The sequence below is a fragment of the Pelophylax lessonae genome (assembly GCF_965119305.1).
Source record: "Pelophylax lessonae genome assembly, chromosome: 13".
Classification (NCBI taxonomy): domain Eukaryota; kingdom Metazoa; phylum Chordata; class Amphibia; order Anura; family Ranidae; genus Pelophylax; species Pelophylax lessonae.
This window is the reverse complement of record NC_138780.1, coordinates 171,928,959-171,948,626: the sequence shown is the minus strand read 5'-3', so window position 1 is coordinate 171,948,626 and position 19,668 is coordinate 171,928,959. Positions and strand designations below refer to the sequence as shown.

At 44.7% G+C, this 19,668-nt stretch overlaps 1 protein-coding gene across 2 annotated transcripts in view; it reads left to right on the top strand.

The window, feature by feature from the left end:
- MAP4K5 (mitogen-activated protein kinase kinase kinase kinase 5) overlaps positions 1-19,668 on the top strand; it is a 217,084-nt gene that overhangs the window by 102,071 nt on the left and 95,345 nt on the right. For both annotated transcript variants that reach the window (XM_082242653.1, XM_082242652.1), the window contains exon 3: positions 10,034-10,124. In XM_082242653.1, the coding sequence (XP_082098779.1) occupies positions 10,034-10,124 (91 nt within the window). The remainder of the gene's footprint in view (positions 1-10,033; positions 10,125-19,668) is intronic.

Sequence of the window (19,668 nt, the reverse complement as noted above, 5' to 3'; positions counted from 1 at the left end):
TGAAAGGGGCCTTAACCACTTTAGCCCCGGAGGATTTGGCTTCTCAATGACCAGGCCCTATTTTGCGATTCGGCACTGCGTTTAACAGACAATTGGTCGTGCGACGCTGTACCCAAACAAAATTTACGTCCTTTTTTTCCCCACAAACAGAGCTTTATTTTTTTGCGATATAAACAAAAAAATATCGACAATTTTGAAAAAATAACAATATTTTTCAAATGTTTTTATATGAAATTCTCAAAATAAAATGTAAAAATCTAAATTTTTTAACATTTTAGGCCAATTTGTTTTTTGCTACATATTTTTGGTAAAAAAAACTGCAATAAGCATATTTTGATTGGTTGGCGCAAAAGTTATTGCATTTACTAACTATGGGAAAGATTTTTTCATTGTTTTGTTTTTTTATTTATTTTTTTGCACTAGTAATGGCAGCGATCTGCAATTTTTTTTTTTTGTGGGACTGCCGACAATGCAGCGGACAGATCGGACCCCTAACTGACATTTTAGACACTTTTGGGGATACCAGTCACATTACTACAGTAATCACTGCTAAAAATATGCACTGTTACTGTAAAAATGACAGGCAGGGAAGGGGTTAACTGTACTGGTGATCAAGGGGTTAAATGTGTCCCTAAGGGTGTGATTCTAACTGTCAGGGCGTGTGGCTTGTGAAGTAATCACAGAGAAATGCGATCCTATATAGCAGGATCACATAGCCTCTGTGATCACTTCAGGGAGAATGACAGACGGCTGTGTTTACATCAGCCGTCTGTCCTTCTCTCTCAGCTGTGGAAGATCGCGAGTGGCCGGCGGGCCATCGGAGCCGCCGGTAACATGCATCGGCTCCCCAACTAACGAGCGGGATCGGGAGCACGCCGCTGGCGGCACGCGCTCGCCCCCTAGAGTCTCCTGAGCGACGTAGGGCTGCGTCGCTATGCCCAGCAGCGTCAGGGTGTCGAAGTAAATGTACGGTGGGCGGGGCTTAAGTGGTTAATAACAACGTCATTACTCTGAGGCTCCATTCACATATTGGCATCGCGGATCACAGGCATAATTGCTGCGATCCCGAAACATTGCAAATCGCAGGACGCCTGTGCGATTCCAGGGACTTGCAATGGCACCCCAAACGCTGCGTGTTGTCGCCCGAAGAATCGCAGTTAAATCACTCACACAAAATCACGGGACGCCTGTCACCCAACAGAAGTTCTTGTACTGCAAAATCACGCCGCGTTTGGGGTGCCATTGCAAGGCACGAGAGTCAAAAGATAATTCTCCTGCGCTTAGGTGCTGTGCTATAGGGAAGGCTATGTTGATGGCGTCTAGGTTCTTACTGCCCTCTCAGGACTATGGAAATCCACATATACTAGGAGACAACAAAAACAAGAGAAGAGTGCACTGACCTAGTGCAACATCATAAAACATGAAGAAAAAGAGTTCCATACATCATACTCACAAACGTATGCTGTAAATACGCATATTGAATCCTAATATGGTCAGGTGACATCCAAGACCAGAATTATTTTCGGTATAGCAGGAGGACTAGAAGGCGTCCGTGCTGATAGGGGTGACGCGTTTCAAGGGAGAACTCTCTTCATCAGAGCCAGAATTTCAAATGACCTGCTACACATATAAATAGCGCAGCAGAGCAGACAGGACTTCCCACATAGGTCGGTCCCACCCCTTGAACATCATAACCATATAGTCATAGGAATCGCATGGGCGCCCCGCGATTTGCAATGAAGAAGAATCGCTGCGATCCTGCCCGCGATCTGAGACTCCAATATGTGAACAGAGCCTAAATATGTTTTTTGCAAATTAACATTTGAGGGCGCATTTAATACCTACTTCTGTAGGGATTCTTTACCCCTACTATTTTTGTTTCCATTGAAACTAGGAATACTGACCTGCACCAATATGGTGCAATATTGGAATTCTATATTGCGGTCTCCCTCTAATTGATGTCATCTTTCTTTGATGATACCACACTGGGGTCACACCTTTTTAGAGTGCCGGTTCACCCTATAGTGATATCAGACATTGCATGTGATTCGCAAAGCTATGCGAAATCACATGCAATGTCTGTGCGATGTGAATTCAGCCATAAAGATTGTATGGCTGAATTCACATTGCATTCAGACCAAAGTCGCGCAGGACCCTTTTTTTGGTCCGCACCAGAATGTGATTGCATGGGTGTTCACACCTATGCGATCCAATTCGCAGAGCGATATGCAAACTGATCTAGGGGTGTCATTAACTTTGTTTTGACACTCCCAGCAGTTTGCATATGGCAGTGTGAACTGCCTGGGAGTCGAGTGCGATGCAGGAACCCCCAGTGGATTTGCAGGGTTACCGCATCGCACCTGTGACAGTATTCACCATCACTGGAAGTTAAAAACAGATAATTAATGGTTTGAATTGCTTCAGATGGGACAGTCATATTTGTCAGCAATATCTCCATATAGAAATATGAAGATTTATTCCCATTGCCATGAAATCTGTAATTCCTAAATAATGTGTATATTACATATCCCTCAATGTCAGACAGGTTTTTCCTATTGTTTGTGGATTGGGATAATGTGTATAGCAGCTTCAATGTGAGAGAGACACCCAGACTGTCACTGGCAGCCTTGTCCTATTCGTGTATTGAAAGGGAATGTAGATTGGGCCGTCCCATTGTGTAATGTTAATGACCTCATATTGTTCTGTCCAGGTGGCTAGATAATTAGTTTAGGTTAGGGGGGAGGGATTGTGTACACTGTATGGGAATGACTGAGTGTAAAACCCTGTTTCTATTGGATTGTGAATGTCATGTCCAGTCCTCAACAAGGTCCACCTGGGCGGTAACCTTGTGGGGGAAAACTGTATAGAAGTCTGTTTCTTGTTCAATAAAGTTGAGTTAGTTCAAAGCCAATCTAGAGTCCTGTCTCTTATTGGGGGAATATGCTACAAGGAATTGCTATGGTCTTCCATACTCCCTTGGATAATCACTAAGCTCTTTTAAGAGCTTGTGTAAAGCTTGTTCCTGCTGCCCTCTCTGGGGAAAGAGCCCACGGGAACCTGGAGCCTTGTCGTAGGTCCAGGGTGGGTAGGAGACAGTGAGACCCTAACCAAGCTGCTGCAGTTCGTGTGGTCTGAGGCGGTTATGGTATCTGGTGGAGTGCTTGGAGCCCTCGGAAAGTACTAGGAGCATCCATCAACGGAGGTACCCGGTTGGGGTTCTGGTTGATCTGTTACAGCACCAATGTGAACTGGCACTTAGTCTTCTGTCTTCCTCTTCCATTTATTTTCACACCAGTCTCTGAATATTATTACCTGTCTGTTTTTCACATCAAGGTGAAGTCAAAGTGTAATAATTGTCTGACAATTCATTTGTTTGTGGTCACCCAGTTATTTCTCTGTATTGTGTCCCTTTTAGTAAACGCTTTACTCTGATCTCACCCTTCTTTGTGACGCTCTGCCCCTTGTTGTGTACTTTATTACATCTTTTTCTATTTGTGGTTCTGTCGACGTTACTCAGTGATTCTTGCTGTGCATTCTATCACCCGCTCCTTCTTGCTGAGCATTTTCCATCTGCACATTCTTTCTGTCCGCTCTCTCTTCTCTCTTCTGTTCTGCTATGTATTTTGTCTCTGCTCTCTTCTGCTGTGCATTCTTTCTCTCCGCTGTCTTGTGCTGTGTATTGTTCTCCCTCCTGTCTTGTGGTGTTTTTTGTGTTTTTGTTTTGTTGTATTTTTTTTTTTTTTTTGTTTTATTTGCTTTTCCTCTGCTGTGATGTGTATTTTTTTTCTCACTGCTTCCCCAGGTTTTGCATTCTTGCCCCTTGCCCTTTGATGCTGTGCACTGGCCCCCTTCTGTCCCATACTGTGCACTCTTCCTTCTGTGCTGTACACTTATCCCATCTGCTCTCCGGTGCTTTACATCCCCCCCCCCCCCCTTCCAAGTTGTGCTATATCCCTGCTCTCACTCGCTGCAAAAAAGAAAAACAGGGTTGGGACTTTATATGAGAGACATGGCAGTGACCAGGCTTGCACAGTTGAAAAATCATGTTTAATGGTGTAGCATGAAATACAAACATGATAAACATAATAAAACATGATACATAATGGCAAATAGCTAAATGGGCAAAAAGGAAGAAATTAATTCCTAAAGCAGCTTCGAAACAAGCCAGCATGGCATAATACACAATCTAAATGAGTAATTGGTTTATTCGTAGTAAGTTTGATCATAGCATCCATGGACTGACGCGTTTCGTGGACTTAAAATGCCACTTCTTCAGAGTCGATGCATGATTCATGTCTACAATAAAAAATGCGTATAAGAACATTGTATGAGCTGGTGGTTAATGGAAGCTGATAAAGTAAGGAAAAGGGAGGATTAGCCCCACAGTCTTCCCCCGTGCTGTCGCGGGCTGCGCCGTCTTCCCCCGTGCTGTCGCGGGCTGCGCCGTCTTCCTCCGTGCTGTCGCGGGCTGCGCCGTCTTCCTCCGTGCTGTCGCGGGCTGCGCCCTCTTCCTCCGTGCTGTCGCGGGCATAGAACAAGAAAGTGAAGGCTTCTGGGAGATGGCCTACAGGAAGTGAATGCTGAGAGGCGATCTACAGGAAGTAATGGAATGTGAAAATTTTAAAAATTATAATAAACTGACAAGATTTTACACCTCCTGTGGATAGGGTAAGTGTGAGAAAAGCACATTTGGGTGGCTGGGTCAGAAAGGACATTGGAAAATGCTTCTGTTTAATATGAAAAGTGAAATTCTGCCCGAAAAGGGGAACTTATCCTTTATAATCAATAAACTGAGAGCCTGCTGTCAGGTTAGGAGATAATGTTAAAGACCAAGTTACAGGAAAGTACCTCAGTCTGGCCATAGGTTATACAATTTTGTTGCACAATTTTACTTGATTTACCAAAACCATATACTATGACGTCATACCTAAACACTTTCAATTTATATGCAATCAGTCAGGCCCTTTCACTACATAGTTGAAGGTAAAGAAAGAAAATAAGAAAAATGAATAATGTATGACCAGCTTTAAACTGCTGACAAGTTACAAGAGAGTGCTGCAGTGTTGCAAGAGAGTGAGACATTTGATTTCTAATAACAGCAGAACAATGCAAGTTTTCCTGGAAACTGCCTGTTGAACAAGTAGAATCATGCATGCTTCAAACTAACCCAGGACAATACTGCATCAACCACTTCCCGTCGGAAGGCCATCATATGATGTCCTTAGGGTAAAGTGGTGATTTTTGGATGATGTCTGCAGCTACAGGCATCATCCAGATATCTTAGTTTTCAGCCAGTGATTCCCTATCTTCTAAAAGCCATACTAGCAGCTCATAAGCTGCTGGATTGCTTTCATAGCAGGGGTGCCTCTCCGGGCTCTCCCATGCGATCGGGGACCCATAAAACCGATCCGGCAGCGCTGGATTACTATAGCTGGATCACCATCTCGATGATCCTGGGAGGCCTGAAGCAACGTCATGATGTCAATTCCAGCACAGGCAGTCGTAAACTCTGCCAGTTTTTTTACCTTGAAAAGCAGAGATCATTTTTTTTTTTCCAGGGTAGAGGAGATATCTGGGGTCTTATGACCCCAGATGTCTCCATAAAGAGGACCGGCCACACCTTATTCCTATTACAAGGGATGTTTACATTACTTGTAACAGGAATAAAAGTAATTAAAAAAGAAAAAAAGACGGTGTGAAAAAAATAAATTAATTCATTAAAGTGTCCCCTCGTTCTTGCACACAGAAGCAAACACATACATAGGTTGCACCTGCATATGCAAAATGTATTCACACCACACGTGAGGTTTTGCGAGAGCAATAATTCGAGCACTAGACCTCCTCTGTAACTGTAATCTGGTAAACTGTAGAAATTTTTAAAGCATCGCCTATGGAGATTTTTAAGGAATATAGTTTTGCGCCATTCCACCAATGTGCACAATTCTAAAGTGTGGCATGTTGGATATCTATTTTACTCTGCGCCATTCCGCTCACTGACACCCAACGTTGGGGCGCCATTCCTCCCACTGACACCCAACGTTGGGGCGCCTTTCCTCCCACTGACACCCAACGTTGGGGCGCCTTTCCTCCCACTGACACCCAACGTTGGGGGCGCCTTTCCTCCCACTGACACCCAACGTTGGGGCGCCTTTCCTCCCACTGACACCCAACGTTGGGGCGCCTTTCCTCCCACTGACACCCAACGTTGGGGCGCCTTTCCCCCCACTGACACCCAACGTTGGGGCGCCTTTCCCCCCACTGACACCCAACGTTGGGGCGCCTTTCCCCCCACTGACACCCAACGTTGGGGGTGCCTTTCCTCCCACTGACACCCAACGTTGGGGGTGCCTTTCCTCCCACTGACACCCAACGTTGGGGTGCCTTTCCTCCCACTGACACCCAACGTTGGGGCGCCTTTCCTCCCACTGACACCCAACGTTGGGGGGGCGCCTTTCCTCCCACTGACACCCGCTCTGTTTTTACCCCCACTGGCCACAGTCTGACCCACCTAAAGTCTAAAGGAGAGTAAACTGACCCTTTGTTTAGACTAGGCATGTCCAACCTGCGGCCCGGAACCGCAGGCAATGCGGCCCACTGCCCCCTGACAATTTTTTTGTTGCTGGGGAGGAAGGAAGGCGGGTCGGGGGCACGGCCACAGCTGCTTCCAACTAACTGTAGGCAGAGGCTGTCTCGGAAGGGATCATCCTCTAGTTGTGTTAAATTAGTGCGGGGGGGGCGCGCACGGCAGTGCAGGAAGGGGGCGGCGGCGTTTTATTACTTGTATACCTTAACTATAGTATATATTTTATATGCGGCCCGAGAAAATTTCTCTACACTCAATGAGGCCCAGAGAAGCCAAAAGGTTGGACACCCATGGTTTAGACAGACCCCTGTTTTAAAGGATTCCATGACAAGAAATTGAAAAATGGCGGTCTAACTCTGCAAATTAGTGAGGATTATTGTCCTTTTCTAGATAGTTTTGGCTCAATGACACGCGTTGTCATTCATTTTTTTTTTTTTTTAAATGTCTGTTTCTCTAAACCTCTTTACAGGAAGATCTCGTGTTCTCATCCAGGCGATGCCGCTCCCTGGCGTTGTCCTGGAATAGCAGGTGAAGCATCTCCTCCCTATCGGCGCAGCTCGCAAGGGCGTAGGACAGGATCAGCCTGAAGTTGTCAGAACTTATGTAAACAAATCATAGATATCATATGATGGCACGTCCAGGCTTGTTTTCCTTGTATAGCCGCATTGCTGAGCAAAGTTTAGTCTTTACTGGGAAAGCATGGCTCAGTGCAGGGAATGGAGGTGTGATGATACTTGTATGCACATGCTGAAAGCATCCTATTCTATTTAAAAATATGTTAAAGGGTCAGTCCACCCAAATCTGGTATTTAGTTGTGACTGAACCATCCTTACATCTGTTGGGATTTCCAGTGGTACACTTCTTCCTGCCTGAGCCTGTCTTCAACATTTAACCACTTGCCTACTGGGTACTTTTCACCCTACTCATCCCTGCACAGCTTCTGACCATGCCCAGAAGCTGTTTAGCAGGGAATGCCGCGCCTGCACCGGAAGTGACGAGCGGGGCCGGTGCAGGCGCATTGACTCCTGGGAGCGATGACGTTCAGCTCCCAGGAGTCATCGCAAGCCGGAAGAGACGGCGCGGGCCGCGGCCACAGAGGGAGGAAGTGGAAGGAAGGTGATTATATTTTCTTCAAAAACAAGGTAAGTGAACAAAAAAAAATCAGGAGCATCCATTTCTTTTTTAGGTGACCCTCAGCAAGCGGATGGCCCAAAATCGATTTTTTTTCGATTTTGAGGCCGGAACTCCGCTTTAAATCGACTTTGTTTGTAAAACGACACAGTGCATTTTTAGGTGTAACTACAGCCTGTGCCGGGATGTGGGATGTTCTGGGCACTTCCGGGTGTACAGTTGTGTTATCTGGGGCTCTTGTGGCCATGCAGTTCTGCAGTGTGGGATGTATCCGGCGCTGCAAGCTGGCTGCAAGCTGGCTGCTTGGCAGTATCGGGGACCAGTGGGGAGCACAAGCGGCCGACACTGACGTCCGTAATAAGGAGTCGTTTGTAACTCAGATGTGCGTAACTCGGGTACTGTCTGTAAGCATGGTTAACAGAGGAAGAACAATTATTTTAAGCACCACCCTCCATTTAAAGCTTCCAGTCTGATATTCAACCTCAATGAGCATTACAGAGTGATTTCCAGCCTTGTCCTTGTCAACACTGACACCTGTGTTAACGAGAGAATCACTGACATGATGTCAGCTGGTCCTTTTGTGGCAGGGCTGAAATGCAGTGGAAATGTTTTTGTTTTTTTAGATTTAGAGTCAATTCAGACTAGCGCGACTTGTCAGGCGACTTGTCAGCCTGACAAGTCACGCTCCCTCGCGGTCCATTGACCGCTACAGGACCCGTTCTAATAGGAGCGACACAAGTCGCTCTGACTTAGAAAAAGGGTCCTGTACTACTTCGGGGCGACCTCGGAGCGACTTGCATAGACTTCCATTATGTGAAGTCCCTGCAAGTCGCTCCGAAGTCGTGGTTCATGGTAATGCACAAGTCGCCCCCGAAGTAGTAAGGAGTCGTGTCGCCTCAGTGTGAACCGGCTCTTAGGGCTAGTTCACACAACAAAAATGTCCTCCATATACATTCAGGAGAGGTTTCTGCATGCGTGTTTTTGACGCATTTCCGGATGCTTTCCAGGTGCTTTTTTTTTTTTTTTCCTCGCTGTACTGGAGTCCGGTGTGTGTTTGATGCATGCAAGTGCGTTTTTAATGCAATTTACCACGTTCCAGTACAGATCTGTGCAGGAAAAAAGAAGCATGTTCTACTTTTTTTTTTTTTCTTTTTCTGAAACTAGAACGCAGTGGAACTGCAAACACTGGTGTGAACTATACCATTGAAAACCATGTAACCTACCTACGTTTTGGATGCAGAGGAAAAAAAGCACTGGAACGCATGTGGTGTGAACCAGCCCTTTGTTAATTTTCATGGTAAAGAAATTAATTGCAACTCATCTGATCACTCTTCATAAACATTCTGGAGTAGATGCAAATTGCCATCATAAAAACTGAGGCAGCAGACTTTGACACAAATATGAAATTTTCACATTCTCATAAACATTCTTTGCAAAAAAAAAAAAAACTGTCGGTGATTTTCTAAAACGGCACCTAAATAAAACACATTTTTAGTAATGACTCCTTTTTAGAAAATTTTTATTTCCTGTGATGCAAGGCAAAGCAAGATGGATGATGGGATAATTATAAAGCAAATATGGGTGCATGATGAAGTATAACTTTTATGGTCCTTATTCAACGTTTTCTGTTCATATTTTCTAATTTTAAAAAGTCAGTAGGAAGATGTTTACTGTAAGCAGAAAGCTTACAGTAAAAAGTTGCAAAAATTTATTTTTAAAAAAAATGTTTTAATACATTTACAAAAAAATTGGTACAGATGTTTGTCCATTAAAACTCCATGTAAATTTGGGGGCAAATTCAATTGTTCTCAGGCACTATTCTCTGCTGATTGAACGCCATTTGTTTTTAAAAAAAAAATGGCGTGATTGGGAAAAATATTGAATCATGACCAATAGATAGAGGTAAGGCGCATTCTTATTTCCTGTGATATTCAGGGCCATCTAGTGGCCACAATTCTAATTCGCAGTGTGTTTTTTTTTTTCCAAGTTAATATTTGATCTGTAGAGAAAATAGCATAAGGAAATTTAAATTTGCATGCTTTTTCAATGGACTAACTAAAAACAATGTGTTGATTTTTTTTTTTTTTTTGCTTGCTTTTTCAATGGACTAACAGCAATGTGTTGATTTTTTATTTTTTTTAATTATTATATATGTGTGTGAAAGATAAAATATGGCATCCAGTTAGAACAGTAGAAAGTGCTTCTCCAATGTATGTGGATGACTGGGGCTCTTTATGCTAACAGTGTGGTATGTGCGGCGGTGGTTGTGTCATGTCTTTAGTTGCTGCATTGTAATTTAGGTCTGCTCTTTCATTTCAGGTGATGATTTCTCCTTAATCCAGCAAGAGATCTTTATGGTGAAGGAATGTAAACAGACCAATATCGTGGCCTACTTTGGCAGCTATCTCTGGTATGGTCCAAACATTTATGCACATTCATGTTCTAGAGCTTGTTTAACAATTTTTATTTTCTCTTTTAAAGTAAAGGCCAACTCGTATTACTGAGCAGTTAAAGTGCATGTTTAGCCCAAACTTTTCTTTTTAATTTTAGATTGGGTAGGGAAGGTTTAACCTTTTCACTGGGAAAACGGTGCAGAGCTGATTAGAATGGTACAATTCCTAAACCAAATGATAACGTACATTAAATGTGAACTACATAAAAAAAAAAAAAAAAAATATATATATATATATATATAACAATGAAAATGTAAAAGTGCACAGAAAATAAAAAATAAATAAATAAAAAAAAATGAAAATCCCCAAAAAAGGGAGAGTTCAAGGGTGAATTATCTTCTCAGTTTATAGCAGAGACCTTTTCACTGCCAGTCGTTTTTTGCACTCCTGTTGAAAAAAAATCATTTTAGTCCTGAAAGAGGAAGTAAACCCTAAAAAAAAAAAAAAGGAGAAAAAAAAAAACCTGTAAAGACAAAGGCATAATGAGCTAGTATGCTTCGTGGCGAGATCACGGGTTCCTCTTGCAGACGCCGCAGGTGTCCAAGGGCCAGGGTAAGGCCAGTATCCTCCTCGGCTCAATATAGGTTTTTGGTGCCTCAGACAAAGAAAAAGGTGGGATTTTTTAGGCAAGGAAGTGAGGATAGTCTTGCGTTTCAAATAAAAACTGTTTATTTTATAAAATCCTTTGAAAAATACGTGTATATAAGTGTAGGGCTAGAGGCCCTTTGTGTGAAGAGGTGATTGAAGATTAGAAATATTGTGACAAAGGTGATACTTTAGAGCAGTGAAGGCGAACCTTGGCACCCCAGATGTTTTGGAACTACATTTCCCATGATGCTCATGCACTCTGCAGTGCAGTTGAGCATCATGGGAAATGTAGTTCCAAAACATCTGGGGTGCCAAGGTTTGCCATCACTGCTTTAGAGTATCTTTCTCTGTTTTCCGTGCTTGATCACAAGTCTCGGATTGAACAGAGAAAACATCCGTAATATCAACGCGTTTTGGCTAAAGTGCCTTTATCAAGGATATCCCCATATCTGGAATTACAACATAAGATAATTTGAATACACCTGCTCAACCAAGGGGAAATTTCCACTTGGGTGGGGTCAGTGAAAAATGCACTTGCATAGTATTTTTTTGCCTTATCCATGCATGAAGACCTTTTCCTCTGGTCCTCAAATCGCAACAAGAACCAAAAGGGCTGCTTCTAGGGGTAATATGATTGGTGGTTAGAAGGTGATCAAAAAGGCTGGTATGTGCTGATATAGTATTGTCTATTACTCACATAAGTTACCGCAGAGTATTGCAGCCGTGCTGGTTAATTCCTGCAGCTTGCTATGCTCTAGTCCTCCTCGGCTCAGGCTTCTTCCACAGTTCCTGGTGAGGAATCAAGGGCAAGGATCTTCTAATCAGTCTGGTGGCCATAAATGTCCCTTTGGGGCTTCTTCTCAGAGAATGCCAGTTCTCCCAAGGGCTAATCTACCATCCTGCTTTACAGTCGCTGGTTTTAATGGCTTCGCTATTGAAAGCCAGGTACTGAGGGATAGAGGTCTGTCTAGATCAGTGATCCCTACTATGGCGAAGACGAGGAAGTCGTCTTCCAGCAAGATATAACGTACGTGGAAAGCGTACATTTCTTGGTGTGAGTCGATTGGAGCTCATCCTCGATCCTTTTCTGTGGCTCGAATCTTAACCTTTCTTCAACGGGCGTTGTTTAGAAGTTGGCCTTGCATACCATCAAGGGCCAGGTGTCTGCGTTGGCAATCTTCTTTCAGCGATCCCTAGCCGCAAACTCTTTGGTTTGTACATTAATTTAGGGGGTTCGACATGTGGCGTAACCTGTACGGTCTCTCTTGCCACCATGGGATTTAAATTTAGTGCTTTAGGTTTTCCAGAAACCTCCATTTGAGAATATTCGGGTGATTCCTTTGTTTAAGTTATCCCAGAAGGTGACATTCTTGGTGACTATTACCTCGGCCCGCAGGATTTTGGAATTGGTGGCATTATCCTGTCGCAGTCCCTATTTGGTGGTCCAAAGGAATAAAGTAGTTCTTTGTCATTGTCCATCATTCCTGCCCAAAGTTGTCTGACTTCCATTTGAATGAGGACATTGTGTTGCTTTTCTTGTTTCCCAAGCCGGCTCATCCCAAGGAATTTGCTTTGCATACCTTGAATGTGGTTCGTATGATTCCAGTGTTTCTTGCAGCTACTGAGTTTATTCAGGGGTCAGGCTCGCTTTTTGTGGTTACGGATGGACCAAGAAAAGGGCTGGCCACTTCTTCGGCTACCATCTCCTAATGGATCAGACAGATGGGGACTCAGGTCAATTCCATTAAAGGTCAGGTTCCACCTTTCCCTGTCACGGCGCATTCTATTTGGGCGCTTAGTGCTTCTTGGGCCTTCCATTATCAAGCATCAATATCACAAGTTTGCAAGGCGGCCACTTGGTCATCGGTGCATAAGATGGGGCTCTTGTGTCCTGGTTAAGGGCACTTATGTTTAGGATTATGGTTATTTTTCCCACCCCCTCATTTTCCTTTTGGCACTGCTTTTGGACGTCTCAGTAGTTATGATTTATGAATCGCTGTGTCCGTCGATGAACAAAAGAAAAATGGGATTTTTGTACTTACCGTAAAATCCATTTCTCTGAGTTCATCAACGGACACAGCACACACCCCTCTATGGAGTTCTGATACTTCTAATACTGCTTGCTACTAAACTGATTACCTAGAGCAGAGAGGGGATTTTATACCAAGCTGAGGACAGCCCATGGTCGTAGCCAGGTGTTTTTTGTTCTCCCTAGTCCTACTCCTGGAGGAATGCAATATAACCCAGTAGTTAGGATTTATGGAGCACTGTGTCCGTCGATGAACTCAGAGAAATGGATTTTATAGTAAGTACAAAAATCCCATTTTTTTATTTTATTTCACACAATACATGCACGATTTATCAAGCGCAAAAATTCAGTAAAAATGACATTTAAAGTAGAGCAAGGGTTCCATGTTCTCACTGGATTTGGTGAGGCAAGCACTATGTTGAGGGATTTCACCTGCAGTTCTACCTAAAATGATATTCAACCCAAAACAAAATATGTGTGTGTATATGTATGTGTATATATGTATATGTATGTATGTATATATATATATATATATATATATATATATATATATATATATATATGTATATGTGTTGCATTTGGTGACTTCATTCGGTTTCTTTTTCTAGGCTTTTTTTCCCCTCTATTTTCACCTGGTGATCTGGCCAGTAACATACCTTCTGTATTAGAGCGCCCCCACTCTGGAAGGGGGCACTCAGCGTGGGGGAAAGGAAATAATAGAAGATTTAGATACACCAACAAATTGAAGCAAAACTCCAGTCAATATAAGCAGTTATAACAAACATATTTTTTTTTTCCTTTTGTGATAAAAATTTTACATAAAAACTGATAATAATAAGCAATCTGTCAGTGCCGGTTCACACTTCCGCGTGTGCGGCGATCGCATGTAATATCAGAGCGCACTGCTCCTTCATTACATGCGATCGGATGTGCAGTGCGAATTTAGCCATACACTTTGTATGGCTAAATTCGCACTGCACCCGCACAAATGTCGCACATGAGGCATTTTTTCAGCCGCAACAGGATCGGATAGCACAGTGGTTCACACTTGTGCGATCCGATCCTGTGCGAACTGTCAGATCGCACTGCGATATGCGATCAAACTGGGGGTGTCGTTAACATTTCATTGACACCCCCCAGCATATCGCATATGGCAGTGTGAACTGCCAGATGTGCGTTTGCGATGCGGGAACAGGCTGCAAATTTGCAGCCTTCCCGCATCGCACGAGTGTGACCCGGCACTCAGTGGTAAATGGTTTGTCTCATCCCTGTAACTGACACGTCTGCAGGAGAGTTTGTTCTTTTGAAAAACAAAGAACTTACTGGCCAGATTACCAGATGAAAATAGAAAAAAAGCCTAAAAAAAGAAAACGAATGCAGCCATTCCATCTAAAAATAATGGTGAACTGCAAAGTAATGTATGATTTTGGGTTTAATACTGCTTTAAAAACATATAGGGCCCCCTGCCCACCTATTAACTTTTCACGTTGCTGGTGGGTGTGTAGTTTGAGGCTGGGATTTCATGCACCAGCATAACTTTGACATGCCCAGCCTTTCTTCTTGGCTTGTTCCTGCAGATTTATACTGCTGCAGCTTTGATGTGGTCTCATATAGTGTATACTCTTGTTAACACCACAGACCTATATAATGAGCACCTGTCATCACTTGCCTCCGATAAAGAGTGTAGCAAGACATAAAACTCGTCACGCTGTCTGCCACTACTTTCCATCCTTGTTGTGTCCTGTTCTCTGTGTTGACTGACATTTTCTGCTATTTGAAGACTTGGTGCCTCTGTGGATTTAACATGGTGATTGGTACCCTCAAGGCCTCATGTGTGTTGGGCTTTTTAGCCCGTCGGTGTGATTCTGGCATTTTTGTGCTGGTGGAAGTCACAGGTGCACCAGCCAGCACTGATGCCGGCAGCCTGTAAAAGGCTGAAAGCTGCTGTGGCTGGACGGTGTACTGAGTGGTACTAATGTTTATCCTTGTATGTGCCCAGGGCAAATGCCCAGAATGCATTTGCCCACACAAAAACCCTGGAATCTCATGCACAGGGAATCTGCATGAGGCCTAATTCATTCAATGTGGAGTCTTTGGTATTAACAGGTTTATTGGCCCTGAAGCAGGCCATATTCAACCCATGGGGGCAGAGAGGCTGCAACCTGGATTTACTCCCCGGAACAGCTTCAGGTGTTATAACTCGACATTCAATGTGAAGTTACCTTTTAATAATGTTGGTCATACATGTAACAATCTGATCAAACAATTCTTCAAAGAATCGGACAGTATGATCGAATCTATGATTTATCTAGAAGTCGCATGGTGTGTGATTTTGAGCAAAACCAATGGATTTCATTAAAATTATTTTGATTGGTCTAGATGGAAAATCCGAACTATGGCAAATGGATTCAGCTTTTCATTCGAATTTTGTAGGTGTGCGCGTGCAACTGAGACGGGAGTACGTTTGAGACCGTCCCCATCCACACAGCTGTCAAACCAGTGCGTGTCTGTGCCTGTGCAGCCGCTGCCCCCCATACACTTACATGGGCTGCCTGCACACAGCACGTGGCAGCTCTAGCAGCATAAACACAGGGCCCATTCACGGTTTACGGGCCTCAGCGACTGTGTAAATGAGGCCTTGGGGATCTAATTATAAATGTCTGCATTCACGCAAAAATGGCAAATAACTTTACTTATGTTAATATGTGCAAAATGTTTTCCGATATCTAAGTTGTCTTTAATGTGACAATTCCTCAAGAACGTTTGATCAAAAGAGGAAATACCCTAATAAAATTCAATAGGAAGAGAAAAAATACCCTAAGAACATCCAATCCGAAGAAAAAAAATACCGTAAGAACATTCAGCTCTGAGGAAAAATATCCTATATTCAATCTTGAAATAAAATACTTAAGAACGCTCAATCTTGAGATAAAATACGCAAAGAAAGTTCAGTCTTGAGATAAAATACCCTAAGAACATTCAATCTTAAAAAAATACCCTGAGAACAATTATTCTTGAGCTGAAATTCCCTAGGAACATTCAGTTCTGGGAAAAATATCCTAAGAATATTCAGTCTTGAGATAAAAAAAAAAAACCCTAGGAACATTCAATTTTGAGATAAAATACCATAAGGACATTCAATCTTGAGATAAAATTCCCTAAGAACGTTCAATCGTGAGATAGAATACCCGAAGAACGGTCAGTCGTGAGATAGAATACCCTAAGAAGGGTCAGTTGTGAGAAAGAATACCCTAAGAAGAATACCCTAAAAAGGGTCAGTTGTGAGATAGAATACCCTAAGAAGGGTCAGTCGTGAGATAGAATACCCTAAGAAGGGTCAGTCGTGAGATAGAATACCCTAAGAAGGGTCAGTCGTGAGATAGAATAACCCTAAGAAGGGTCAGTCGTGAGATAGAATACCCTAAGAAGGGTCAGTCGTGAGATAGAATACCCTAAGAAGGGTCAGTCGTGAGATAGAATACCCTAAGAAGGGTCAGTCGTGAGATAGAATACCCTAAGAAGGGTCAGTCGTGAGATAGAATAACCCTAAGAAGGGTCAGTCGTGAGATAGAATAACCCTAAGAACGAGCAGTCGTGAGATAGAATACCCTAAGAATATTCAGGCCTGGGAAAAAGCCTAAGAGCATTCAATCCAAAAAGAAAATACTCTTAAGAACATTATGGCTCTGTTCACATTGCCACGACCTGAAAGTCGCGAAACTTGCGGTGTGACTTGAGTACTTTTTTGATAGAAATCGGATAGAATCGGATCGCCTTGAAGTAGTACAGAAACTGTTTCTAAAGTCAGCTCTCATTGACGAACGTTGAATTTGACATGTCATGCGACTTGGGGTCTCCTAGGTCAGATCCCAAGTCACGGCAATGTGAACAGAGGCTTAAATAGAAGACAAATACCTTAAGAACATTAGATCAGAAGAGAAAGTATCCTAAGCAAGTTCAATCCTGAGATAAAATATTTTAAAAATATTCAATCCCAAGAGAAAATATCCTAAAGACATTTGATCAAAAGAGTGCGTTAGGAATATATGATCCTGAGAGAGAAAATACCCTAAGAACATACGACCTTAAGATAAATGCCCTTAAAACATTCGATCAGAAGAGAAAGTACCTTAAAGGAGTTGTAAAGTCTCAAGGTTTTTCACTTTAATGCATTCTATGCATTAAGGTGAAAAACCTTGGTTGCAGCTGTCCCCCAGACCCCCCTTTATACTTACCTGAACCCGAACATTCCAGCAACGCGCACTATCCCAGCAGCTCCAGCCGCTGTCTAGGGTCCTCACTGGATAGATTGATAGCTGCAGGAGCCAGTGTCAATGGATGCAGCAGCGGGGCTCGAGCGTGCCCATATGGGTGCCCCCTTGGAAAGCAGCTCTCCGTGGGGGCACCCGATGAAGAAGAGGAGCCAGGAGCGCCGTTAGGGTACCCCAGAAGAGGAGGATCGGTGCTGCTCTGTGCAAAACTCTTGCACAGAGCAGGTAAGTAGAACATATTTGATATTAAAATAAAAAAATAACTTTTACAATCACTTTAGAACATTAGACTTTGCCCCATTTGGACAAAAGTCACACACGGCTTTATAATATGGTACAAAGTCCCTTTAAAAGTTGTTCAGGGTTTTTTTTTTCTTTAAAAATACTTTCCTAGGTGGATGCAGCATCGGTCCCCTGCCAGCTCTGAGACTGAAAACCAAGCGATCGAACATCACTGAACTTGGTTCCTAGTGGTCCCTGAGCAGAGAGCTGGTGACTGTCAGTCACCGCTGTCTGCTCTGTCCCACCTGCGCTCACTAGAACGCTGGGCGGGCGAGGGGGCGGGAGTGGCTGGCTTAGACTCTCAGTGCCTGACGAGGTGGCGGGAGCTGCTGGCTCAGGCTCTCAGTGGCTGACGAGGGGGTGGGAGCGGCTGACTCAGGCTCTCAGTGGCTGACGAGGGGGCGGGAGCAGCTGGCTCAGGCTCTGTGGCTGACGAGGGGGTGGGAGAGGCTGGCTCATGCTCTCAGTGGCTGAAGAGGAGGCGGGAGCGGCTGGCTCAGGCTCTCAGTGGCTGACGAGGGAGCTGCTAGCTCAGGCTCTCAGTGGCTGATGAGGTGGCGGGAGCAGCTGGCTCAGGCTCTCAGTGGCTGACGAGGGGGCGGGAGCTGCTGGCTCAGGCTCTCAGTGGCTGACGAGGGGACGGGAGCTGCTGGCTCAGGCTCTCAGTGGCTAACAAGGGGGCTGGAGCGGCTGGCTCAGGCTCTCAGTGGCTGACGAGAGGGGGGGGCGGGAGCCGCTGGCTCAGGCTCTCAGTGGCTGACGAGGGGGCGGGAGCCGCTGGCTCAGGCTCTCAGTGGCTGACGAGGGGGCGGGAGCCGCTCGCTCAGGCTCTCAGTGGCTAGCGAGGGGGCGGGAGCGGCTGTCTCAGGCTCTCAGTGGCTAGCGAGGGGGCGGGAGTGGCTGGCTCGGGCTCTGTGGCTGACAAGAGCCGCTGGCCAAGGCTCTCAGTGGCTGACAAGGGAGCGGTCGGCTCAGGCTCTCAGTGGCTAGTGAGGGGGCGGAAGCGGCTGGCTCAGGCTCTCGGTAGCTCTCTGAGAGGCTGAGCCGGGTGTCGGTCCAGGGTTGTGAGAGATTCCCGACCATACTGTTGCCATTTTTCCCTTACCTGGATCGGCTCTGTGATGTAATTCGAAAGCAGAATGGACTGTACTCCTGTGATCCACAGAAGTAGAGCCAAACGAGCTTTAGTTGTCCTTCTCTTTTTTTTTTTTCAAATTCTTTTTTATTATGAAACGTAAAAGAGAAAACATGAGTACAAGCGATACATCATTATACAGATACAGATGTGTTGTAGCGTACAGAGTCAATACACAAAACAGTATGGGTGAGAAAGGTGGATGCAAAATGTCAACAAACCCAAGTTACTCAAACAGGGTAAGTAGACAGCAGGTCCGTTCATAACATATAAGAACATGTAGAGATCTACTAGAGCAAACGGCCAACGTGTAGCGTAATCCCAACAGTTTCGTAAACAGTGGAGAGTAGCTTGCCTCAAAGTAATGTCAGAAAAGGTGAGCATACAACACATTAGGAAAGGGTACAAAGATACAAGGGGGACAATGATGGGGTGGGGTAGAAAGAAGGGGACACTTGACAGCAGGGGGAGGAGAAAGAAGAGGGGCCAGGGTGGAGATAGAAGGGGATAATAAACTCTGAAACGTAAGACCTGCCTAGCGTCCATCGCTGAGCCCTCAGAGAGAAATAGACAACAGATCGGAGAAGAGGGGAGAAAAGGGGGGAAAGGAGGATGGTAGAAGGACAATGGTCAGCGGCCCCCGTGCGAGGCAGTGGCCCTGAGGGCCAGAAAGAATGATCAGTAGGAGTCCAGCAGCGCCCTGCCCTCGTCCGACAGGACAAACACGTTCCAATATCCCCACGTAGCTGAGTAAAGTTCCCTCCTGCCCTGCGAGGTCAGCACCAGGTCCTCAAAGTCACAAATCTGCTTGATTTTGGATAGCCAGAGCCGCATGGACGGCGGGGCGGCGGATTTCCAACAGGCCCCAATGCAGGCCTTCGCTGCGTTAAAGAGGTGGCGGAGGATGGACTTCTTATAATGTTCAGGCTTGATGGAGGAGCAATGGAGGAGGAAGAGCGCAGGGTCATCGCTGAGTACAAAGTCGGTCATGCGTTGGGAGATCTCCTTAACCCGCCTCCAAAAGTCGTTCAGGACCGGACAGCTCCAGAAGACATGTAACATCGTCCCACGATCCGCACGGCATCGCCAGCATCTGTCTGATGCTTCCGGGAAGAAACTCGCTATTCGCGACGGGGTATAATACCAGTGCGTCAAAATCTTATAGTTCACCTCCTGGAGACGCGTACAGATAGAAG